Source organism: Desmodus rotundus, chromosome 3 (assembly GCF_022682495.2).
Source record: "Desmodus rotundus isolate HL8 chromosome 3, HLdesRot8A.1, whole genome shotgun sequence".
NCBI classification, from domain to species: Eukaryota; Metazoa; Chordata; class Mammalia; order Chiroptera; family Phyllostomidae; genus Desmodus; species Desmodus rotundus.
In genome coordinates this window covers 188,929,563-188,957,051 of record NC_071389.1, presented here as the reverse complement: position 1 = coordinate 188,957,051, position 27,489 = coordinate 188,929,563, and the positions used below count along the sequence as shown (strand labels likewise).

The 27,489-nt window shown below is 36.2% G+C and overlaps 1 protein-coding gene and 1 pseudogene across 2 annotated transcripts in view; one reads left to right on the top strand and one right to left on the bottom strand.

Annotated features, from left to right (window-relative positions):
- The window catches only part of WASHC4 (WASH complex subunit 4), a 53,345-nt gene that overhangs the window by 8,682 nt on the left and 17,174 nt on the right, over nt 1-27,489 (bottom strand). The window contains exons 14-28 of one of the 2 annotated variants that reach the window (XM_024579108.4): nt 24,109-24,235; nt 20,087-20,212; nt 17,918-18,025; nt 17,274-17,420; nt 17,064-17,143; nt 15,662-15,767; nt 14,972-15,088; nt 13,218-13,386; nt 12,068-12,222; nt 9,489-9,563; nt 8,912-9,016; nt 6,779-6,913; nt 4,911-5,019; nt 1,448-1,514; nt 887-973 (exon numbers count right to left, since the gene is read on the bottom strand). In XM_024579108.4, coding sequence (XP_024434876.2) covers nt 887-973; nt 1,448-1,514; nt 4,911-5,019; nt 6,779-6,913; nt 8,912-9,016; nt 9,489-9,563; nt 12,068-12,222; nt 13,218-13,386; nt 14,972-15,088; nt 15,662-15,767; nt 17,064-17,143; nt 17,274-17,420; nt 17,918-18,025; nt 20,087-20,212; nt 24,109-24,235 — 1,713 coding nt within the window. The remainder of the gene's footprint in view (nt 1-886; nt 974-1,447; nt 1,515-4,910; nt 5,020-6,778; nt 6,914-8,911; nt 9,017-9,488; nt 9,564-12,067; nt 12,223-13,217; nt 13,387-14,971; nt 15,089-15,661; nt 15,768-17,063; nt 17,144-17,273; nt 17,421-17,917; nt 18,026-20,086; nt 20,213-24,108; nt 24,236-27,489) is intronic. The other variant, XM_045186906.3, reaches the window with a different exon arrangement.
- LOC128780619 (large ribosomal subunit protein eL15-like) lies at nt 12,450-13,148 on the top strand (annotated as a pseudogene).

Sequence of the window (27,489 nt, the reverse complement as noted above, 5' to 3'; positions counted from 1 at the left end):
TCTCAATTCTGCAAGCCTCTCTCAAGTTTTAAGTTGTGTTCCAAAGTCACTACCGACTCAAGACTATAGATCTGCAAAGACCAGTAAGATGCCATTAGCTATTTAAATTGAAATGAAATAAAAGTTAAAACTCGGTTCCCTGGCACCATCAGCCCTCATTCACGTGCTCAACAGCGACCTGTGGCAGTCCTGCACAGCGCTGCTCCAGGGTACCCGGAATGAGGGCCTGGCATTCTAGAGCAGCGTTAGCCAACAGAGATAGTAGAAAAGTAAAAAGAAACAGGGAAGTGAATTTTACTAATGAGATATTTGGCATTTACTTTCCACTAAATCCCCAAAATTAGTTATGCACGTCACATTTTAGCATATTTCAGCTCGGACTAGCTATATTTCAGGTGTTCAACTGCCTTGCGTTGCTACTGGCTATTACACTAAACAGCATGTTATAAAAGATCTCTTTTTAGTAAAGTTGGAAAGATCTCGGAATATTGTAGTCTTAAAAAATATATATTTCATAAACTGAGACCGTGACTTGTATAATAAAGTGACATATAAGTTTATATATTACCCTCTAGTCAATCTTTTATTTTTATGTTTTTAATTTTCAAACACTTTATCGTTGTTCAAGTACAACTGTCTCCATTTTCTCTCCACCACTCCCTCCCCCACATCATCCCCACCCCCCTTCCCTGATTCCACTCCCCCTTTGGTTTTGTCCATGTGTCCTTTATAGATGTTCCTGAAATCCTTCTCCCCTTCCCCCCATTATCCCTTCCCACCTCCCCTCTGGTTACTGAAACTTTGTTCTTAATTTCAATGTCTCTGGTTTTATATAAACATACACTTTATAAGTCTCCAAATTAAGATTATTCTAAAGTTAAATTACCTTGCTGCTTTTAATGTTTCTTCTCCAAGACCTTCTTCTTTTACTAGTTCTTCAAAATTTATAATATCTTCAAGATCAGGCACAAACCTGCAAAAATATTCAGGAAGGAATTTATTAAGGCAAAATAATGTGTACAACTGAAAATAAACATGTATATGTACATAAAAGTGGTACTATGGGACTCTTAACTTTTTCAATTACATATTTGAAAAGAACGTTGCATTTCAGTTTTATTACTAATATCACTTCAGACCCAAAATTGAATTTTATATATGCATAATCAAATTTTAATCCTTAAAATCATATAATCTTTAGAACCATTTACAAACTATACTGATAAAATAAATTAACTATAAGTTTAAAAGAAATAAAGATTTTCAAGTCTGTCATATTTTAAGAAAAAAATTTTAACTAGCAGACTTAATGTTTTCTTCCATATTTTACATCACAATGCAATAATATATCAATGAGGAAAAAAACCTCTACAATCTTACAATAGATTTAAGTGACATAAAAATTTTAAATGGAGTAAACAAGGCACAATGATGTTTGCATCCATACCTGATGGCATTGCTGCTACAATGAAGGCCACCAGATCTTATCATTCGTACATAGCCCATAGCATTACCTTAAAAAACCACACAAAAAATCAGGTATTTATACAAATAACTCTGAACTCTAATAATCAGGAATATAGTTATATGTAGTAATTACAAGGTGTCTTCTCCTTAGAACCAAAAGATTCTGCTGTATTTTATTTCAGTTCTTGCTCCAAAAATTTAATAAACTTATATATTTGTGCACTTAAAATATAAATTTATACACTTATATACATCTATATTAAACCCTTTGAAAATAACTGTAACTCATTTGATAAACCAAATTATATACTCACAATAAAATTTTTTTACTATATCAATAATTTCTTCACTCTTATATCGACAGAGTCAGTGTCTGTCTGTCTGTCTGTCTGTCTGTCTCTCTCTCTCTCACACACACGGCTGAAAGTACTACCAGAAAACCTTATTTGGTGCTTCCCAAATTTATGTCTCTAGCACCAACTACTCCTTCTCTAAGTTTACAATGGCTACACCTCACATGGCTAAGAAGAATTTTTAATTTAATATGTTCAAGTCAAACTCAAGATCTTCACCCCCTAATTATATTTTGTTTTCCAGAAACTGACAATTCCATCCTTCCAGTTTCTCATACCAAATGCCCTGAAGTCATTCCTGATGCCTTTCTTTCTCTTACACGTTATATCTAATCAATGGGCAAATCATTCAGCTCTGCCTTCAAAATGTAGCTAGTACCCAACCACCTTTCACCGCCTGCACAGCTCCCACCCCTCCCCAACCACCGCCACCCCTGCCTGGACCACCGCAGTACGCAGTGGCCTCCTGACCTCCCTACTGCCACTGTTGGCAATGTCGCCCCCCACCCCCACCAACCTTTTATCTACACACCAGTAAGTGGTTCTTTTAAAACTGAGTTGGAGCATATTGCTTCTTTTCTGAAAACTCCACAATGGCTTTCCATCTCACAATAAAATCCAAACTGACATCCTAACACAGCCTTGGATGACCTTGCCCCTTGATGCTGTCCTGATATCATGGCCCACCACTCACATCTTCACTAACTCCATTCCAGCTCCTATTTCCCAAAAACACGAACAGACTCAGGGCTTTTGCACGTCCTGTCATCTCTGTCTGGTACTCTTTCCCTCAACATGCACATAGCTTATTCCTTTGAGGTATTTAAGTCCTGTTCAAATGTCCCCTCCTTAGAGCTTTCTCTGAACATCACTGAACAGCACTGCCCAGGCCCACTGCATCTCATCACCCAGCACTTACTATCACTGACATCTATCTTTCTGTTTGCGCCTCCCCCAACCAGAATGCAAATCCATGACACAGCTTTTGTCTCCACTGCTCCATCCCGAGAGCCAGCACATCCTGGCACACAGCAGGAATTCCATATATAAAGCACAACTGAATTTAAATTACTCAGGAGAAAGAACAGAGAAAAAGGTAAGAAGTAGTTAAAATTTCACCATCACTGTAGTGGTATATGCTTTACACACACTAATTCATCTGATGTTTCTAACAACCTTTAAAATACATATCACTGAACCTACTTTAAGGCCTATTCCAATATGAGAGGTGACCCTAAATTGTTTCAATATGCATCCTAGAAAAATCAAGTATCTAGTTTTTTGTTTTCCTCCAAACTGTCAGACGAATATCTACCCAATCAAAATGTGCTGATGAGAGGCAAGCATTGAATAACAGTGAAGAGCAAATCTCAGAAGCCATACTACTTGGGTTCAAATCAGGACTCTGCCACTTTTTAGATAAAAGACCTCGGTCAAGTTATAAACCTTGTATGTCAGGCTCCTCATCTGTTAAATTACGGGGGGCAGAGACTGTTTATTGTTATATATCACCAACACTTAGAAACATTTCTTATCCTCAATAAATATCTACGGAGTAAATTAACAGAAATAATACTTCATAGCACTGAGTGTTATGTTAGTTAGAACACATACGCACTCAGAACAAACTGGCACAAAGGAAATGCTCAGCAAACGTTAGTGATGGCTGTTATTTCAGCAGTCAGGTTATTAGATAAAACAACTTCCCATTTTGCTCCCAGCTGTGAGATTCCTTACCCCTTTTCTCAAGATACTAAACAGAATCAAAACACATTACAGTGGTTTAAGCAGAGGTAAAGAATTTGTATTTTTTAAGAAAATAATGAAATGCTGGAACAAAATGAAAAGTGTAATTAATATTCCCCAACCATGGAATGCATCCTGGTGGCAACTGAGGTGACGCTGACCTTATTGCTTTTTTGTTTATTGGGGGAAAATGACTAGCATACTAACCTCATGACTTAACAATATTTCATAGGAGTAAAATTATATATTTTTTAAATATAAAAACATGAAATAACAGTACAGGCAATAATCACATGGGAAAAAAACTCTGGTGTTGGTATGTGAATAAATGAAGTTTTCCATAACAGTGCTCTAGGAAAAAAGCTCTTAATCTGAGGCCCACAGACTAACTTTAAGTAACTGAGCTAGAGTATATTACATGCAAAGTCAATCGAGAATTTTCATCAGACTCTCAAAAAGGGCTAACAACTATTGTTCCATAAGTTTACATAATATATGTGAAAAACTCAAATAAGTATACAATTTTGTTAATCTATGGTTACTTTTAAATGCAGCTCTTGTTTCCAAATATAATGTAACACATTTCAGAAGACAAGTCTTACATGTAAGGCAGAAAGACAACTCAAGAAGTTATAAGTAAATGTGAAATGGTGTGGCACAGAATTACAACACTTAACATTTCATCTTTATATTTATATGTAACTTATATTAGTTAACTTTTCACATATTCTTATCTTTGTATTTAAGCCGTAACCTCTTTTAAAAGCCTGGACAGTGCCTTAAACAGAGTAGGTACCCAATCAACAGTTATCAGTTGACTATTATTATGAGTATGGTCTTTGAGATGATTAGTTATTACAATATATATATTTACGTTTTGTCCTCACCCAAGGACGTGCTTATTAATTTTAGATAGAAAAGGGAGGGAAAGAGAAAGAGGGAAAGACATTGATGTGAGAGAGAAATATCTGTTGGCTGCCTTTCATACACGCCCCAACCAGAGACCAAACCTGTAACTGATGCATGTGCCCTGATCAGGAATGGAACCCACAACCTCTTAGTCTGTGGGACGACACTCCAACCCACTGAGCCACACTGGCCACAGCTAAATATAGTTTTAATTGAAAGACTTTATTTAACATATTAGTCCACAGTCTATCAATAATTTCTGCACCAACAGTCTAATCATACTTGAAAAACTTTTGGTAAGAAAAGAAAGTTCTCTAGTAGAATAAAGCTGAACTCAGACACTCACATATTAAGTTACTTGTATGAGATATTTAATATATGAGATAGATTCTTAAGATCTGTACTTTATTTCCCAACACTCTGATAATAACTTACCAATTTGGCTGATGAGTTGCCTAAACTGATCAAGGTAGCTTTGTCCTTCTGGGGTTATTCCAAGTTTTCTGATGCCTCGATTAAATTTTTCTGCTCTTTCAAAAGGATACTAGAGAGATAATTCAAAGACTACCTTTATTAATAGAGACCCCTAATGTATAAAATGCCTACCAAATCAACCATGTTAATACTACTTTCCTATCTAATTTTGCATTTCCATTATGCTTAAGGAAAAAAAAAAATCACTCAAATCTAATAATAAAAAATGCATCGCACAGAAAGTACCAATGTTTAAGGTCAGTACAAAATTAAATTTTTTGAGAATAATCATTAATGCCACCACACTTAGGTTTCCCACCACCATTATCAGTCTCCCACCACCCACCCACTCTATTGGATAGATAAGAGAAACCAATTCCTCCTGAAAACATTTGTTCAGAGATGTGTGACCACATTTCTATGGGCTGAATAGGTATTAGGAACTTATATAAATATACTTCTTCCCAAATAACACACAGTGGTTAAACTAAAATTTCTAGGAACCATCACCAATAACATTTTGCAAGTCTTAGGTCATTAAAAGATTTAGGATATGACTCATTTTTATAAATAACAAATGTAAACAATTCTTACACAACAATAGCATGGTTGCCCTGGCTGGTGTAGCTCAGTGGATTGAGCATGGGGTTCGAACCAAAGGGTCGCCAGTTCAATTTCCAGTGAGGGCACATGCCTGGGTTGCGGGCCAGGTCCCCAGTAAGGGGTGCATGAGAGGCAACCACACATTGATGTTTCTCTCCCTCTCTTTCTCCTTCCCTTCCCCTCTAGAAATAAATAAAATCTTAAAAAAAAACCAAAAAAACAAAGCAATAGCATGGTTATTTATTTCTCTGAATACTAGTAATTTCTGTTCCAGTAAAAGATAGTTGATACAATTCTCTACTGATAACTATAATCTGTAATTTTATTATTTTACTAAAAAGCAATATTTTTCTGCCCTGACATTGAAGAGAACTCCCAACTAGTATATAAGAGAGTTGAAACTAAGTGATGCTTAAGAAGGGTAATTAAAATAGTTCTGGATGTAGCAAATCAAATATATCACCCACTTAAAGCTGTTGGTTCTCTACCCAAGTGGCTATATGCCTCTATACTGTTACCAATTACAGTTCTTCACCTCACTATGAGAAAACTCAGCCTCGAGGGTGAAGACAAAACAGCATTTCTATAAATTATAGGTTGGGATGTTAAATGGTACAGTATTTTATTTTTTTAAGATTTGTATTTATTTATTATTTTTAGAGAGGGGAAGGGAGGGAGAAAAAGAGGGAAAAAACATCAATGTGTGGTTGCCTCTTGAGCGTCCCCTACTGGGGACCTGGCCTGCAACCCAGGTGTGTGCCCTGACTGGGAATCAAACCGGCAACCCTTTGGTTCGCAGGTCAGCACTCAATCCACTGAGCCACACCAGCCAGGGTTGGTACAGTACTTTAGAGTGCCTGGAAATATGTATCAATTTTAAATACTTATATTCTTTGCCCTAGAAATTTCTTTTCAAGGAACCTGTCTTTCAAAAGTAGTGTCCAAATACACAGAGATAAATGTGTAAGGATATTACTGTAGCACTGTTTATAACACTGAAAAAATCAGAAAAAAACCCTAAATATTCATCAGGAGGAGAAAGTTAGGTAAGTTTCAGTATACATCTTTACTATCAATTCTTAAAAAGAATAAGGTGGATTTAAATGTACTGACATGTAGTCAACACACTGCCCAACAGTAGGTATACAGTGTTATTCCACTTCTGTTAACCATTCGCTATACACAAGAGTTGAACTGAACTACCTTAAAAATATTATGTAAAATACCTTATGATCATTTTGGTCCTTGATTTCCCTGAAAAACCGAATATCTTTAATCAATCTGGATTTGATATGTTCATCATACATAAACTGGCTAAATATATAGAACTTCTTTTTCAAAAACTGGTAGGTGAAATTAACCTATAGAATTGGGAAAAATATAAAAATTAATTTAAAATCAGTATTACTAAATAACAATTATATTATAAAGTCTAATTTATATGAGACTTTATAAAGTCTAATATTTATAAAATCTAATTCATGCTGGACCTGAAATATTTAGATAAATGAAATTTTTTATTGCCCAACTCTACAGAACTTTCTATAAACTCCCCTTAAATATTTTTACTATAAAAGGGAAAGAAAAACAGAAAATACTTTCATAGTGGGACTAAGAACTGTAGCGAGAATCACAAAACCAGATTCATCCCTCTAGTCTTTAAGTTATAAACCACAGTCAGAGGTTTCTATATTTCCCCATCTGTAAGATTATTTATTACTAGTATTCATGTCTGGAATGATACTAAAGTAACAAATGTGGTGTTCTATTAACTCCCCTTAAGGAAGATTAGTAACAATTCAATTATTTATCAATAAATATTCTGAGCACCAGGTCCACGCAAGGCAATGTGCCTGCTCTCGTGCTAGACTCGGTCCTTCTCATCAGGAAGTTAGAGTCTAACGGGAGTGGCACTTTAAACAAGTATGTTAAAGAAGTTATTAAATCTCAATTGCAACAATTTCTAAACTGAGATGGGGGTGCTTTGAGAATGAATAACAAAAGGCCCCAATGTTGAGTAAAAAACTCTGAAAAGTATGATTTAAGCTGAGATTAAAGTCAAAATATTATGATTAATTCTGACCTACAGATGGAAGCCCTGTACTAAATTCCATTCCCACCATTCTCAAATACTACAAATTGTTTAAGAAAATGTATGTCATTTTTAACAGTCTTCATTTACCCAATTATAGAAACGGGTGCTTTCTCAGAACTTCTCTTGTGGCTAAAACATTGCCTTTTTCTTGATCACATCACAGCAGAAGCAGTCGCTTCTTTATCCTTCACACCCTCAACAACTGGTAACTGTGCCAACCTCTCATCTTACTCTTCTATGCTAACTTGATCATCATCAGACATTACAAGTTACTTTCATTAATGTGGGTAACTGATTAGCAACTATATCTCCTGCCAGACTATGATTATGAGGAAATGTCTATTTTTCTCACCCCAAACCCTAGCACAGAGCCTTACATATAAAATAGGTGCATAATCATACCTGTTACATAAATATTTGCTAGATAAGACAGTTTATTTATCCTTAAACTTCCAGATAGGACCTTTACATGAATGACTCATTTTAAATTTGAAACTCTTTTATGTCTCATTTCCATATTGGTAAGCACTAATACAGAGCTCTAACTGTATCACTTACCAACTCAAATACCTCAATGGCTCCTCCACTACATACGACAAAGGTTCCTATGTAACTGTGCAGTTACATAACTTCTCCCTATTCCCTTACTCTCAAATATGCTTAATAGCATTCTACCATTTAAGCATTCACATTCTTTTTTCAAGGAGAAATTAAGTATGCCCTGAAAACCAGGGAAATTCAAAGAGCTCTCTTCTTCCACAGAAGGAAAAACAGCACACAAGTTAAAGTGATTTCTTCAAGTGATTGATGCCCACTTCTAAGATTCAAAATACTTTTAGTACATTGCTACTTATATGGATATCAAATAATTATTAAGCCCCCCAAAAAAGAGCATGAGTGATGCTAAATAAACTGTTACCAATGATTCACTTTTGAAAGCAACTTTCAGACAGTATCAAACAATCCATACAGATATATATGTATTTATGCTGATGCTGTCAAATATCTAATGCTGTTTTTATAATGATGACCCTGAAACAGTAAGATATCCGAAAGTGCTTTTGTATTCCAGAGCTTCCATCACAACCAACACAATTTTAGTGCAAGACATTTTAATTATACCAACCAGAAAAATGGAAATTCCAATACAATATGAAGAAACTGGCATATATTGACCAGAATATTCTATGAGAAAACTGCTTTCCAAAATACCAAGTTAAACAGGGGTCCATTACCCACCCAAACCCCTAAAAAAGATTCTTACTGTTGTGTTCATGATTCCTGTGCCGTGTGTTCGAATTGAATTAGCAATATGCCGAATATTAATAGTATTCAAATGTTTGTTATTGCTGGTTCGTTCAATAAAAATCTGCAATGTAACACATTTATGCTTAAGTAACAACACAGCCCAACAAAATCACTGGTCAGTTATCCAACAAAAATTTTAGAATCTATTTCATGAGTGATAATTTCATTAGAAAGTCATTTAAGAAGATAATACAATTAAAAAATAAACAAGATGATCTCTAATTTTAACTATTGAGATCAATGCTTGCACTGGCTGGTGTGGCTCAGCTTACTGAGCACCAGCCTGCAAACCAAAAGGTCGCCGGTTCGATTCCCAATGAGGGCACATTCCTGGGTTGTGGGCCAGGTCCCCAGTAGGGGGCGCACGAGAGGCAACTGCACATTGAGGTTTCTCTCCCTCTCTTTCTCCCTCCCTTCTCTCTCTAAAAATAAGTAAACTCTTTTAAAAAAAAAAGAATCAGTTCTTTACCCCTCAGCCTTCCTACTATATAGCCACCCACATTATAAAAATAAAATTTCTAAAGCCCACTCACCTGATTGTTCAGATTGTAGAGGTATCGAGACACAAATATATGAATATTTCTCATAATTTCCAAAACATCCAGACCCTGCAAAACAATCCACACAACTCTATCATTCATTTAAGATAGTTAGACTTGTATCAGTATAGTGACTTACTGTTTACATTCCCCAATATTTTTTATTTTAAAAAACAGCTATACAAGAAGACTGACCAAATGTTAAAAGAGCCTTCTAACATGTACTATCACTGGCTGCTAGTTATCTTATCCCTTTTGTATACACAGGAACAGTTAAGTTTAAATATTCAAAGATCTATGACTCACAATCAGTTACCCACCATTCTTGAGAATAGTTCTGTCTTCCTGGGGATTTTCTCTGTTTTTTATAAAGTAAACTAATGGCCAGATTCTGAAAGATAGGGTATGTGGTAATATTTGTAAAATACACACTATTTTTCAGGCACTGTACAAGGTTCATTTTAAGTAATTCTCAAAAAGTAAGGTATTATTCTAAATTCTACACCTGAAGAAAATGAAGCTAAGGGAGTTCTCCAGCAGCTAGAAAGAGACAGAAGCCAGGGGTTAGAAGCCAGGTCAAATACCTAGGAAGACGCAGAAGCCAGGGACTTTTGAAGGTCTAATTCCCAATCCTTATGCTTCTTTTAATTATACTAGACCATGTTTAATGAATCCTTCATTAAGAATGGTGAAGAATCTGCCCTGGCTGGTGTGGCTCAGTGGACTGAGTGTCGGCCTGTGAACCAAAAGGTCCCCAGTTTGATTTCCAGTCAGGGCACATGCCCAGGTTGCAGGCTAGGTCTCCACTTAGGGGCATGAGAGAGGCGACTAATTGATGTATCTCTTACATATCGATGTATCTTTTCCTCTTTCTCCCTCCCTTCCCTCTCTCTAAAAATAAATAAATAAAATACTTTAAAAAAAAGAATTATGAAGAATCTGTTAACTTCAGTTATTACTCTAATACCTAGTGGTATCATATAAACTGTTCTACAGCCCATTTGATAAAATTTTCATTGTAGCTTTTCTCATATTCCAAATTAAAACTTTGTTTACTCATTCTTTCTCTACTCTGTAAGTACATGAGCTGAGACTGTTTCTATTTATTTTTGTAACCCTAAACATAATTCAGTGCTTACCAGGTTTTCAGTAAATATTAAACATATAAACAAATGAAAGGATATACATACTGATCCCACAAATAGTTCCTATATGTAGTGGGATGAAGGAAAAATTATGATCCTTAAATTCTGGAACTGTTTTGTTTGTAAATATCATCTGGATTATCTTAGAAAGAATTACATGCAAATTAACTGAAAAAAAAACTTTTGTACTCATGAGATAGTACATACTGTCAAACAGCTCATTGAATTAGCAAAGTTAAATGCTTCCCTATGCTTCTCATTCAAAACAAATACATTTGTAAATATATAAACTTAAGCATTTTCCCTAAGACATTGAAATGTATATATTATATCCAAGTTTAAAATCCTTAACTGTGTGATCTTTATTAAACACGTTACAATTCTGCAGAAATCACCTGGCTATCCCAATGTTTCTGAAAAGCTGTATCAAAACCTATGCGTACAGGCACACCTTGTTTTATTGAACTTCACTTTATTGAACTTTGTACATACTGCGTATTTTATACACTGAAGTTTGTGGCAACCCTTCATCAAGCAAGTCTACCAGCGCCATTCTTCCAACAAGCTCAGGTAAGAGTTAGCATATATTAGCAATATTTTTAAATTAAGGTCTGTACATTGTTTTTTAAACATATGTTATTGCACACTTACTAGATTACAGTACAGTGTACACATAACTTTTTTTTTAATGTATTGATTTTAGAGGGGTCAGAGAGAGAGACATCAATTTGCTACTCCACTTAATGATCCACTTCATTGGTTAATTCTTGCTGTGTCCTGACTGGGGATCAAATCTGCACCTTTGGCATATCAGGAGGACCCTCTGACCAACTAAGCTACCTGCCAGGGCACAACTTTTCTATGCACTGGAAAACAAAAAAATTTGTGTGACTTGCTTTATTTCAATATTCACTTTTATTGCAATGGTCTGGAACCAAACCTGCCTATCTCCGAGATTTGCCTGTAATTCAAATGTTCAACACAAGATGAAGTATAAACAGGAAGCCTGTGATAATTTCTTTCATAAAGCAAATTAGGGCCCTAGCCAGGTAGCTCAGTTGGTTACAGCATCATCCCAATATGCCAAGGTTGAAGGTTTGATCCCCCCTGGTCAATGCACATACAAGAATGAGCCCACGAATGCATAAGTAAGTAGAACAACAAATCGGTTTCTCTTTCTGTCTCTCTCCCTCTCTCTTGCTCTAGGTTCCCTTCCTCTCTCTCTAAAATCAATACATTAAAAAAAATTTTTTTTAAAAGAAAGCAAATTCACACCATATAATTTTTTATTCTTGTCAAGTATGAGATTTTATATAGCAAATGTTTTCTTAAAAAATGAACATGTAATAATGTTTAAAAAAAGATTTCTTAAAGAAATACTGTTATCATGCTACAGTCAGACTAAGCTGGAAATATTTTATACCATACCTGTTCCAAGGTCTGACTAGGAAGGTGGGCCTCTGTCATAACCAATCCATAACGCTGAGTAGCTAAATTTCTCATTTCACTGTAAGTGGCCCAGTCATGAAGAGCTACTGTTGTAAGATTGTAGAAAGTCTTGTCTAGGTAGTGAGTTACATAAGCTAAAAAATAAATAAATAAATAAATAATTTTCTGACTCAGGAAAAGGTAGAAAAGAAATAAAACTAAAAAGGCAGCAACTTTGAATATTAAATTTTTTTCTAAATAAGGTGCTAGGAAAATAAAAACAAATAACCAGAAAGGAATTAAAGAATAAATGGACTGACAAAGGGATTGTGGGAGAAAGACTCTTCCTTTCCATCTGGCAGCAGCCATCCGGTAAGCCAAGATGGGCGTCTGCAAGTACATCCTGCAGCTATGGAGAAAAAGGCAGTGCGATGTGATGTGCTTCTTTCTCAGGGTGCGCTGCTGGCAGCACCACCAGCTCTCCGCACTCCACAGGGCCCCCGCCCCAGCTGGCCAATAAAGCACGCACGCAGGCTGGGATACAAGGCCAAGCAAGGTTATATCACATATCGGATTCACGTGTGCTGTGGTGGCCACAAACGCCTTGTTCCTAAGGGTGTGACCTACCGCAAAACTGTCCATCATGGTATTAACCGGCTAAAGTTTGTCCAAAGCCTTCAGCCAGTTGCTAAGGAGCGAGCTGGATGCCACTGTGGGGCTACTGTGGTCAAAATTCCACGTACAAATTCCTTGAGGTTATCCTCACTGATCCACTCCATAAGGCCATCAGAAGGAATCCTGACACCCAATGAATCACCAAGCCAGTCCACAAGCACAGGGAGATCCAAGGGCTGACATCTGCAGGGAGCCAGAGCCGTGGCCTTGCAAAGGGTCAGAGTCCCACCACACTATTGGTGGCTCTCACCACACAGCTTGGAGAAGGCACAATGTTCTCCAGCTCCACTGTCACCGCTAATATAAGTAATGTTTGTAAAATTCTTACCTAATAAATAATTTAGGTCAATTAAAAAAAAGAATGGAATAACAGTAAAAAAGATAAGCTCCAAGTTTCATTTTTGTTATTTGTTCTTTTATAGTTAGGGCAAAAAGAGATATAATATGACTTTCAGAAGAAAAGCAGAACACTCACCTCGAATATCAATGAAACGATTGAAAAACCGAATTGGATTCAGAGAGAAAAACAGGGCCAGGTCTTTCATGCCAACTTTGAAAGGGTTTCGGTCATCCAGCTTTAAGTGAGTATGCACAGAAAGTCGCAGATCCTTCTCTATTTCTTTGCACAACTTGTCCAGCAAATGCTATTCACAAAAGAATTAATACCATAAGTTTTCAAAGTGATATTTCAATTGTACTGCTCCGCTAGGTATCTGTGCTTTAACCATTAGTTTTATAATCCATGCAATGATGAAAAATTTGTCAAGCTGGTTTAAGGGCCTAAATACTCAGGTAAAATATTATTTTTATTAGGAAACTGATTATTACTTTGCTCCCCATTTTAAACCAATGATTTTTCTGACCAGGAAGCAGTTAGATATAACGCGAAGCTTTTTTCATTAGTACTTTAACACCCTTGAGAGAAAATCAAAAGCTAATGCTTGATGGTTTAAATATAAGGAACACAAATATATATTATAAAGCACAAAATTTATGGGAACGAGCAACAAGAAAAATCCTGAGAACATGCAAGAGAGGAAATTTTTTAAAAGCTTCCTTATAAAAATCACTAAAATGTCATAAAATTCATTGAGCTAAAGGTAATGAAGTTGTCCATCTTTTCTGGTCTACCATGGAGTTCTAAACACTGGTAAGACATGTATTTAATCTTCTAAATAAGAATATTTCATATAAAAATTATATAAAATTTTCCATAATTTTATCAAACCCAAATAAGGTTTATATTGAAGTTGACTCATTTTTAATTCCTCCCTCTAAATAAAAATGTCACTAGATGAAAATTTTAAAGATATCAATGTTTATAATACTTTATTCAAACAGGGGGGATGTACTATATTGTATCTGAATTATTGCTGTTACATAAGTATATCTTTCAAAAATATAATTTCCTCCTCTTAGTAAGTAGCTCTCCAAATGAATTTAGTAAAATAATGGTAGTTGTCTTAACTGTATTATCATTAGTAGCATCAATATTCCAACCAATTTTGCATTTGCATTCTTCTAATAAACAAAAACTTAAATATAAATATACTATTTACTGAAGTAAAAAAAAAATCCAAATTCCTAGTCTGGATTTTTATATAAAAAATTACAAATTAAAGATCAAGTTAACACAATAGTGATACTATAACTAAAAATCATGTCTTTCTTCTAGATAGTGATTTATAAAAAATTTTAAATATGTAAGCTTGCTTCAATCTAAAGTTTTTCCAGCCCTGGCTGGGTGGCTCAGTTGGTTGGAGCACTGTCCCATGTACCGAAAGGGTTGCAGGTTCAATTCCCAGTCAGGGCACATACCTAGATTGCGAGAAAGATTCCCAGTCAGGAGGCAACCGAATGATGTTTCTGTCTCACATTGATATTTCTTTCTCTCTAAAAAAACCCAAAAATCAATAAACACATCCTTGTGTGTGGATTAAAAAATAAAAAATAGCCCTGGCTGGTGTGGCTCAGTGGACTGAGTTCCAGCCTGCAAACCAAATGGTCGCTGGTTCGATTTCCAGTCAGGGTACATGCCTGGGTTACGGGCCAGGTCCCCAGTAGGGGGTCACAAGAGGCAACCACACATCAAGGTTTCTCTCCCTCTGTTTCTCCCTTCCTTCCCCTCTCTCTAAAAATAGATAAAATCTTAAAAAAAAAATAAAGTTTTCCCAAATACTGCATTCCAAATACATGTTTTAAGTTTTCCAATCTCAAATGTGGTATTACCTCATTTAAAATTTCCATGATCTCCTTGTCATAGCAATCCAGAAGTATTTCATAGGACTCTAAATGCCTTGCGTGCATCATAGCAGGTACACAGTCCCGTAAAGCACTAAACATATACTAAGAAGAAAATTAGAAAATTCAATGTACATGAATTTACAAAAACCAGATTCTAATCTAAATAATATCACAGAGTTTAATTACCTATCTTGAAAGACAAAACGTCGATCTGAAGGCTATTTTTTTTTTACGTATAACTTTCTTCCTTTCCTAAATGAGAGTAGTTGGATTTTCTAATGTATATATTTTAAATATACAAAAAAATTCAAATTTACTTATTCTTTCCTATCTTGAGCATTCAGTTGCACGTATTTCCATATAGAAATAGAAAGATCTGAATAATACATACCTTACTGACAAATTAATGTCAGACAATTGTGACATAAACTAAAATCAAGGAAATGAGAGTGGTAAGGAATAGAGCATTTCCCTCTCTGAACAGAGGGGAAGAGTTAAATATATTAATATGTATTAAGTATACAGTCTATACTGTATCAATGCTATTGAGTATGTATAGCAGTGTGAAAACCAGCATTAGCAGTCAATTTTAAAACAATTTGTTAAATCAAATAATCTATTTTAAAATTAGTTTGTACAGTGATTAAAAAAGTGATGGGTTTATTCTTTACTTACATGTAATCTGGCTGCATCAACAGCATTTTCATATACATCATCTAAATAAATTGGGAAGACAGCTCGATGCCAGTATAAAAAACAACAGTTACATTGTGCTTGAACTCTACAATGTAAAGGAGTAATTAGTGGTATCAAAATTGAAGTATCTCTCCCCTCGCCAAAAAAAACTAATTTCTTACTCATTTTTGCACTCCCGGCATCACTTAACCCAAAATTAGTATTGAAAAGCCACAAATAAATATTTCAACTTGAACAAAGGTAAAAAAATATTCTAATATATGATATTTTCAGAATTATGCACATACACTTTAGTTTTAAAGCACATATGAAAAACTAACTTTTAAATAGAGGAATTTAAAATAAATTTATTTCTATATCATCTGGTATGTCTGCACTTACAAAGCTTGCATCACATGCACACTTTTACCTGTCTCAAAACTGAAAAGCAAAGTCTTTTAAAATACTGTAACAAAAAAAACCCAGTTACACTTAATCTGTCTACTATGTTTGCAAAGTGACTATTTCATACCTTACAGTGCAACAAAATGATCACTAAGTATCTCATAAAGAACACCATTTAGTATTTCCTCCAAAGATGGAATGTTAAATGCCACTAACTACAAAAAACCTCAGCTTCTCAGAATAAAAACATTGTTGTAAATATGAGCATTAAATGAAAACTGTGCTGTAACCTTAATTTGGCTAGAAATGAAAATTCAGAAGATTCATTTTCCAGTTAAGAAACTTGCTGCTTACTCTTCAATTAAAAAATAAATAGTCCTGGCTGGTGTGGCTCAGTGCACTGAGCACTGGCCTGCAAACCAGAGGGTCGTGGGTTCAATTCCCAGTCGGGGCACATGCCTGGGTTGCGGGCCAGGTCCTCAGTGGGGGGCGTGTGAGAAGCAGACACATGACTGATATTTGTCTCCCTCTCTTCCTCCCTCCCTTGTCCTCTAAAAATAAATAAAATCTTTTTAAAAAATTAAAAAATAAAGCCACAAGGAGCTACAAAAGGAAAGCCTTTTAAAAACTACTTCGTCTTAGTGCCTGGCTACCAACAATGGATGTCTAAGTCTCTCACAAACAGATGAAGCCTTATGAGAAAGCAACAACTTTAAATGTCAGCTGGAGACACCCATCACAAAACCCACAAAGCACCTCAGGGTCTGCCAGATGCTCTCGGGGCTACAGCATACTGGCCCATGTGAGTTCTTCCAGAAGCTGGAAGCAAAGTTAGACATATGATTCCTAGTCACAGTCTCATTCTGGTCATGCTAAAGGAATCACGCAGAGGAACTAGTGGTCAATCGGGATTTCATTTCTTCTCTTGTTATGCTAAAAAGAAAATCAATGTTTCCATTAGCCCTACCTTTTGATATCATTACACATCCCTACTTACCTTTCTCTGAGTTCACTGATAAGATCCAGCTTTTTCATGACTACTTGAAGTGGAAAGAGTTCTTCATCTTTAAATGTCTTCTATTGTGGAAGGGAAAAAAGGGCAGAGAATTTGCAGCCAAAATAAGAAAAGATTTCTTGGATCAATAAGAAGGTAACTATGAAATCTCAGATCTTGTTTTTATTACATAAGTAGGAGCAACACACTTACCAACTGTGTGCCAACACTGAGCGCCAAAGAAACAATGAGGCGTCTTTGCTTTGTGCTTGGTCCATTTAGAGTGTTTTCAGCCAAAACTAGAGCAGAAAGCACATCAAGACGCTGTTCGCTATATTTTTTGTCAGAAATTACTCTTTTCTTAAAGATAAGAGAAAACAGTACATATTAGTTTTATTTCTGAGGCAATAACAAAAGACTCAGAAGAAAATCTTCTCAACAATCTTTTGCATGATTCACTTTGAGAGAGCTTCTACAATACTTTCCCTGTTGAGCTTCTTCTGAAACTGTTACGTGATTTATTCCTGTAACATTATCGTTCAGCACTGTTGGGGATAGCACATCTGTATCAGGCATACTTTAAAATTTCCATTTTAATTTAATAAGGAAATCATTCCTTTAAAAAAGATGCTTGTATTTTAAAGCTTCATATAATGTCACTTTTAATATGTTAACGTATTATGTGTTTTAAGTTCAGAGAAAGAGCACTCTAAGTAAAAATCATAAAATACCACGGAGATAAATGACCAAGAAAGTTATGTTTGAGGGAATGGAGTAAACTGGCTGAACTAGAAAACACATATAAAGCAAAATAACAAACTAAAAAGATAATTATGCTGAATACATAAGCTTCATACCTTGGCCACAGAAATAGAATTCAGAGCCTGATGTTGAAGGTGCTGTGTTATATGTGAAACGGAATCGGCCACAACCATGCTTCTCCTGTAGAACATATGCTCAATTGCCTGAAAAGGGTCAGAAGTAATTGTGTAAAAATTAACAAAAAACTTCTAGGCAAAAATTACAGAATATTTTTATTACCTTGAGCTAGGTAAAGAACTTGTAAATGAGATGCAAGAAGTACTACCATAAAGGATAAGAATGGTAAATTCAAATGTAATAAAATTAAAAAGCCAGTATAAAAAAAGGCAAGCTAATATATGAGAAAATATCCACCATACACAAGGGATTAGTAGTTAGAGTACAAAAGACCCCCAAAAAAGTAAAGATTTTTTTAAAGGCAAATATCCAACAGAAAACTGAACAAAAGACATGAACAAATTTTTAACAAAAGAAACAGTTAAATTTTAAAAAGATATTATTAATAATCAGAAAAATGAACATTAAAAATCACAATCAAAACCATTTACACCCACTAATTTGCCTAATAATACCGATATTGGCCAGCTGGGAACAACGGAAAGTCAATGTAGGAGGCATGTAAGCTGGTATGACTACTTTGGAAAACATTTTGGCGCCACCTTGGAAAGGCGAACATGTATGTAACAGCAATCCACTCTTATACAACAGCTCAGAAAAACTCAGGCACTAGCACTCCAAGAAACATATGCAAGAAAGGCAACATTGTTTATAATAGCAAAAGCTGGAAACGACCCAAAAATTCATCACCAGGCAAGCTGCACAGCTACAAAGAGGAAGAAACTATAGCGATTCATCCCGACGTAGATAAATTCAAACACAAAATTTTGAATAAATAAATAAATAAGTCAAAGAACACATGAAGTATTTACTCATTAGTATAAACTTCAAAACATATATAAACAATGAATGATTTATAGACCCAAACTTATGTGATAAACTAAAAAGAAAAACAAGGGAATGACAAGCATAAAATTCAGGACAATAGTTTCCTGAGGGGGCAGGAAAAGATGCGATCAGGGGGGATAAGAGAGGGGGCTTTGAAAATATAGGTAACATTCTTCTATTCCTTAACTGGGATAGTGGGATTTGAGTGTTTACTATCTTTTTTAATTATTCTGATACATTTCATATGTATGTACCTATGCATGCATACACACAAATATATGCACTTTTGTATTTGTATTTCTTAAAAATAAAATATAGCTGATAATATATGTTAAAGAAAAAAGACAAAATCTAAAGGCACAGTCTCAAAAAAAATCTATTTCCTAAGCAAATCTAAAAGCTATCAGCAGAAATTTGCTAGCAATTCTGAATTTCAATTTTTTTAAAGATTTTATTTACTTTTATTTAGAGAGAAGGGGATGGGAGGGAGAGGAAGAGAAACACTGATCAGTTGCCTCCTACACGCCCCCAGTGAGGAACCAGCCCACAACCCAGGCCTGTGCTCGGACCAGGAATCGAACCTGCGACCTTTTGGTTCAGTGCAGAGCTCAACCCACTGAGTCACACCAGCCAGGGCCTGAGTTTCAATTTTTAAAAAAGGTTAAAAGGCTCTCCTGCTTAGAGGGGCTTCTTTGTTTATTTTTATAGAATATGCTAAGAAGTATTTTACCATATTTCCAGAAGTACACTCTGGTTCTTAATTTATTTGACCACTCCTGCAAGTAGCTTACTCATTCATATCACAAGATTACAGCACTTTCTCTAAGTTACAAAATATATAAATATATAAATATATATATATGGCCTCATGTTGACTATCCTCATATGTATTTGAAAACCACAAAATAACAGCCAATGGTAAAAGGGTATAATTTTTTTAACTCATACAATGTGCTTAAAACTTCCATGAGTAAATCTTTACTAATACTTAGGCTAAAGTTTTGTTTTTTTTTTCCTTCCTTTATGTCTCACTACATGTTAACTTTTAATACAGTTTAAATGTATTAGCCATTCATAGAATCTTAACATAAATTTCATTCAATGCCTAGTTAGTTCCTTTAATCCACTGAATGATAAGTATATTTTCCCATAATTTTTTATTCTCATATAATCAGAAAGTCAAACCTTAAAATATCATCCTAATTTAAACCCAGGTCATTTCTAAATTATAAGGCAAGGTAAAATAATTTAAAACCTACCTTGAGAAGTTCAACAAGCCTGCATAATGCCTTAACTGAGGTTTTGGTCATTGGCTTTTGCATGGACATGTAGAGATTCATTGTGGTTTTAATAATGGTACTAATACTATATGCATATAAGAAACCCTATAAAAATAAAATAAAACGATTAAAATCACAAGAAAATATTTCTTCACAATTTCAATCTCTGTGTAATAATTATTCCTCAACTTACCAATAGCTAGTGTTTCTAAAGTTCGTTTTAAAGTCATCTCTTATAAGTCTCACATATTCTTCCCCCACAATGTTATGTACATTGTGGTTAAGTTTCAAAGCAGCCCTTAAAAGTTTTTTTAATCTAGCACATTCCAGAAGTTTGGTACTGCTGAAATTATTGTTTATAATCGCATTAAATAATCTTTGCACTAAAGAAAAAACCTTCAGAAAAGTTATTTGGGTGTCAGGAAGATATCTATTCATTCGTATCTTATCTGCCAAGCAAGAAGATAGACAGAAGTTAAAGACTCCTATGTGTCTACAGCTTAAGATGAGAACTGAGGACTATAAGGAACTAGGGATTTAAAAATGAGGGTGAAGAGAGCTGCTCTCTGGCCAACCCCTAAATACAAATGCTTTCTCAGTTCCGAGCCAGTTCCCCCTGCTCTTTCCCCTAGGCCAATACCCAATCCACCTGCCACCATGTTCCCTGCCCACGCTGGTGCCAATCAGACTTTCTCTCCTCCCAGTCCAATAAGAACAGGTTCTCTCCTACCCTCCTATTCATGAAGAAAGCACACAGGTCTTGTGAGGTTTTAAAAAAAATAGTGCTAACAAACCCAGAGAAACATTAGGGATAAGAAAACAGGACAAATAATATTCCCTCTCAAATATTTTTTTAATTTAGATCCAAAGAGGATATAGAAACACAAAGACAATGATGGAGACTTGATGAGTTTATAAAGGACCAAGAAAGATACACCCACTGGTTACGAATAAAGCTAAACTATGTTATTGTGGACATATCCAAGGAGCTGGGGCAGGAGCTGCATGTGAGTTGTCCTCAGCCTCTGGCTCCTGCCCTACCATATGTGAGAGATCCAGTACACTCCCATCAGGACCAGCAGCTCACTAAAGGAGTGAGACACTCAGTGTGGGGTGGGAACTTCTCTGAACCTGTACCAGCTCTGCGGTAAAGAGACGTGCTAAATTAAGAGAACTAAGAAATGAGAGGGTAGCAACCTAAGAAAGTAGGCAATAAGACCAAAGCTTGGGGTATTCATGCAGGGAAGAGCCACAGTCTTACCTTGTCAGCTACAGGGCTGTAACACCAGACTCTGCCCTAGTGCAGTGCAGCACTGGGAAAGGTTAAAAAGCAGGACAAGGAATAGGAGAAGTGTAACTCAAAGGCAGGCGGACAGTGGAGGGGTCTCTTTTAGGGGGAAAGGAGATATAGAACTCATGGGCCAATATCACGCCATTCCCAGACAGACGGTCAGTAATTTATGATAGATATACATGAAGGATGTACAGCACTTATTTTTAAAATCTAAATTGAGGGGGCGGCATCTGGGGTCTGTTTCTGTTAACAGCAGAATATAAATAATTTGGACTAACCTTTCCAACTAGAAAATCCGGGTAAAACATTTTTAAAAACCTCTTGGCATTAAAGCTATGAAGAAAATAAGGAAATTTACATTCCTTATGGCCAAGCTCTGGGAGAAGACAGAAGCCAGGAGAAGTGAGCTTGACATGTGAGGCTGCTTTCCCTTCCATAAGAGGAAAATAAAGGCAGAAGACAAGCTTATTTTTCAACCTCTCATAGGAAGGGAAAGGGGATAAAAATAAGAGTTCGTGGCCTGTAAGGAGAAAATGAGAGTCCAGGAAAACACTAGGCTCTGGCTTGGGATCCTAAAAAACTACCCCTAAACAGTAGGGGTGAACTAGAAAAAACCAGCCATCAGAGGATTTAGGTCCCACTTCAGTCATCTCCATGTATGACTGGGTTGCGCTGACCCGTGTTACAAGTTGTCCAAGGCCAGGTATGTACCAGAAGAAAGACAAAACCTCTCTGGAAGAATAAAAATAGTATCCAGATCTTCAAATTGTATCTACAAGTTTTCATATATAATGTGTCACACTATAGAAAATAACCAACCATACAAAAAGATGGCATATCCAAAAACAAGATAAACAATAGCTAATAGAAATCAAAGGAAGCCAGAAGGCAATAAAATGGCAGCTTTAAAAGCTACGGGATGGTGGGGAATTAATCCTACCAAACTAGAGTTCTGTGGGCAGCAAAACGACCTTCAAAAATAAAGTTAACATTATACCAAGTGAAATAAGTCAGTCAGAGAAAGACAAAACCATATGATCTCACTCACATGTGAAATCCAATGAACAAACTGAACTAACAAGGGAAATGGGGACACACTCACAGATGGGGACCAGGATGACAGCTAGAAGGGAGGGGGGCTAAGGAGGGATTGAGCAAAAAGGAAAAAGGACTCATGGACATGGTGTGCTGATTGCCTGGGGGGGGGAGGCAGGTATAAGGGGAATGAATAGTAATGGAAAAAATGCAATGAAGATTAAAGCAAAAAAAATGAAGTTAAAATAAAGACACATTCACACAAAAAACTGTGATAACTCATCAATAAAGTCATTTTAAATGAAATACTAACAGGTATTCCATAACTAGAAGGATGAAGAGATGTAAGAAGAAAAGCAATAAATACAATGAGTAAAAATATGAGTAAATCTAAATGAACGCTGACTATAAAAACAGCAGCAGCAACAATAATACCTTGTGATGTTTAAAATGTATAAACAAAATACACAGCAGCAGCACAGAGAGAGGAGAATAAAGAGAATTAAAGCGATTTAAGATCCTTACGCTTTCTGGAAAAGTGGTAAAACTAATGTACGTTGGAGTTGAATGAGTAAATCATGCATCTTAAAATCTCTACAGTAACCACTAAAATAAACCGTATTCAAATTCAAATGGCAGAAAAAAAAAAAAAAGAATAAAAGCGATCTAGAACAAGTGAAGTAACTAGTAAAGTGGTAGTTTTAAATCCAAATATATCAGTAATAACATACATAGAAAAGAGTTTAATGAAAAATTAAGATCATTAGATTGGGGGAAAATGTATACTGCTTATAAAAGATACACATGAAATTTCCGGAGCCAAACAGGTTGTAAGTAAAAGATCAAAAAAGACATACAATGTAAACCTTACCTAGAAAACTAGGATAGCTATGTTATAACCATACAAAACAGATCTACAACTAAAGAAAAAAGGGATACTTCATAATTCAATTCACTAGGAAGATAAAACAATTCTTAATGTTATGCACTTAGTACCAAGACACAGAAAACGAAAACTGACAGAGCTGCAAGGATAAACGGACAAATCCACAGTAACAGTGAGCGAATCTAACCCAATTCTCCCAGTAACTGGTGTGCTATGCAGACAAAATCATTTAGAAACACAACCTACTTAACATCTACAGAAAACTACAACCGACAAATACAAATTACACATTCTTTTCAAGAGTCCACAAAATGTTTACCAAAGCTATCATAGGCTGGGCCATACTGCAAATCTCAACAAATTTCAAAATACTGAAATTATTGCTAAAAGTCAATAATAAAAAGATAACTAGGAAATCCTCACATTTAGAAAACAATAAATCTCTTCCAAAAAAGCCACAAAGAAATCACAATAAAAATTTTTAAATATTTTCAACTAAATAAAGGATAATGGAAACACAACATATCAAAACATGGCATACAACAAAAATGGTCATGCTTTGAAGAGAATGTAGGGATTTAAATGCATATATTAGAAGATCTAAATTAATCAATTACAAATAATAAATGTTACACAAATCCAAATGTAACCTAATCAATTTCAATTTTATAGACAAAAATATATCCTATCCTTTCCAGTTTTTTTTGAAGTGTACCTTCTGTGCATTAGATTAACAAAGAAATGACACGCAAAATATTCTAAGAGGATATTTTTTGTAAAAACTACCTGTATAAAAACACTGCATCTATTGGTGAGGTCTTCAGCAAATTTATCCATTCTCTGCTCCTTAGATAAAATAGATTCCATTTTCATCATCCACGAGCTCACAAAGACGTAGTAAGACTGCACATCTCTAACAAAGGAAAATACTGGGGTTACTAAGCATGGAAAAGAAAATGTACTTCCATTTCTTCGTATTGGTTGGGATAAAATATTTCCTTGCAGCAGCCATTTCTTCTTACTGGTACTGAAAATACAGATATTATATATACGTATATAATTTATTCATTCAACAAGTATCTACTGAATGCCTACATAAGGCAAGCACTGTTTCTCAGTACTCAGAACAAAAATCAGCAGTAAAGAAAACAGACAAAAATCTCCAACCCTACAGGAACTACTATAAAGGACACATGGACAAAATCAAGGGGGAGGGTGGAGGTGGGGGAGGGGGGTAGGTTCAGCTGGGGTGGGGTGGAGGGATGGGGAGAAAAGGCATACAACTGTAATTGAAAAACAATAGAAGTTAAAAAAAAAATCCCCAACCCCATGAAGCTTACATTCTGGAAAGGGGAGCTGTGTAAGAAATCACTAACAAAACTTTCTAAGATGTCAAATGATATGGGGTATAAAAAATATACAGCAGGGAAAAGGGATAGGGACTGGGATGGTTGGTACGATTTTATATACAGTCATCAAAGTAGGCTCATTTGAAACGTGATTCTGAGCAAGATTTAAAGATGAATGAGTAACCCATACAAACATATGAGAAGAAAATTCTAGTGAAGCAGCAAATGTAAAACATGTTAAAACAGAACATATGTCTGGCACGTTCAAGTAATACCAAAGAAGTGAGTGGAGCACAGACGGCAGGGATAAAAACAGGAAAAGGAGATCGGAGAGGCATACGGGCGGGGGATTGGGAGAGAGGAAAAGTGGGGAGTGGGGAGAGCCTTGCAGAGGGTAAAGACTTCAGTGGAAAGTCACTAGCGGATCTGAGCAGTGACTTGATCTACCACTGAAGAGGGTCAGTACACTTTGGCTGATACGCTGAAGTAAACTATAACGAGAATAATGGTAAAAGGAAAACCACTTAGGATGCTACTGTTACAATGCAGAAGAAAGGGGATGACAGCTTGAGCCAGAATGGGAAAGTGGAAGTGGTGAGAATTTGAAAAGCCAATATTTATTGAATGCTTACCATATGCCAGCCACTGTTCTAAGCACTTTATACAAATTAACTAGTTCGATCCTCACATTAACCTTATGAGGTAGGTATTATGATCCCCATTTTAGAGCAGAGAAAACTGACACCCAGAAGTGTGTGGCAGAAGCTCAAGATCATATAACTGATAAGCAAGTCAGCAAGTCAAGATTAAACCCCCAATCTAGGAAGCATTCCCACCTTGGAAAGACTTAATATAATTATATGCACGTTGAATCAAACACTAAAGCTTTCTACCAATGCATCTCAAACCACTCAAGACAGGAACTTTTAGCCCACATGCTGTTTAAACTATACCTTTTTAAAAAATCAGTGTGCAAAAAATGGACAATTCTCCTTTGTGGGATCTGACTTTACCAACTCTTTTCCAAAACTGTCTACAGTTATGAGCAGCTAGAGAAAAGACCCATTACTGCTGATGAGAATCAGCTAAAGGACAGTACATCAGGGCAAGAGATTGAAAAGACCCACTTCATTAAGAGTAAAATCCCACAGAAGTTGCTGGCTAGCCATACTGCCAAAGCAATCTGATAATCCCAAGAACTCAGTCTAAAGAAGGATTACACCAAAATTTGTAATAAATGCGTTTTAAGGAGGTGAAACCCTACCATCAACTCTGAGAAAAATGGTTTCCGCTGAGCCAGAATTCCATCAGACAAAAGACACCAGTATTGTGTTTTTGGCTTCACCTCCAATGGTGCTGAAGTGTAGTATCTGACTTGTGGAGAATTCGATTTAGAAGGCTGGGACACAGAGAAAGAGCACTGGGGCAACGCCTCCCCTTTCGAGTAGGACACGGTGATCAGGACCCAGCAGGGATACGATGTGCAGGAGAGGACAGAAAGACTGACAAGGACAAGAGGAAGGGGCCTAGACTACAGAGCCTTCCCTCACAGCCAATCGTGTCAACCACATTATAGAGAAGGCTAACACACAGGCAAGAGTATTCACTCGGTTTCAGACCAGAGCGTGCAGAATAAGGCAGAGTGTGTCTGTCACTCCGACCACATCACTCCTATATAGACACCAGGTGATCTTGTCTCCTGTAAATATACACCAATAAACCTGCTTCAAGTTTTAAAAAGCAAGTTAACTGACAAAAGGAGTACAAAAATGGCCAAGGGTCCTGTCAGACCGTCAGCTTCACTACAAAATACAAACAGGAAAAAACAAATCTCCTGCCCCAACATAAAGAACTAAACGGTGTCAACACCTGTAAGCCACTGGGGGTTTGAAACAAAGGTTCATACTCTATCCTCTAACATCAGCTTCCCAGTGTCAAAACGGTTGTGAGTGAAAAGCAAAATGCAGCAACCTACAAACCTTGGACCCCAGTCAAGAGATGGCTGGCGCACCTGGCCCCACGCGTCTTCCTCACTTACACGATGAACTCTGGAGCACGACTGGGACAGCTCTGAGTCAACCCTCGACCTTTTCTACAATGTTAGACGAGCTCATGCTGATCACATCCCCCCTCTCCCAGGTTTCACTGCGGTGGAGTTTCTACGGCAGAAGTGCAAGGACACTGCAAAAACACTAGCTCTGTGCAGCTCCATAGTGACTGTGTATCGGTAGGATCAAAACTTAGAAACAAAGTTTTATCGTGTGGGATCTTTGAGAGTCAACTTCTTCGACCTTCCACCAACAAGACTCACTTGGCACAGCACCCTGGACTGACGGTCATCTATATTCTGCCCACGTAGGTCTGGTGAGAGCGCACACTACCTCTCAGAGGAACCTACACAAGGCTGCTGGAGGCTTGACAGTAGAACTGGCATGGGTTTGTGTACCCTCTGCGTACCTGGCTGTGTGACCTGGAAAATTCATTTCTCTAAGCCTCATTTTTCTATCAAAAATGGGATAAAAACAGTACTACTCAGAAGCCGTTTACAGCTTATGCTCTAGAGCTGGACTGCCAGGCTCTGTCATCTACTTGTTGGTTAAATTTGGATAACTTTAATCTTTTTATACTTTAGTTTTCTCATCTATAAAATGGCAGTAACAACCACATCTACCTCCTATCATTTTCTGATGACTAACGAAGATGATATACATGAAATTCCTGGAATAGTTGCTAGCTTATCAAAAGTACTGAACAGATATTAGTTATAGCATTTATTTCCCACATAAGATTGTTACAGGTTTTACATAAGACATTGGGT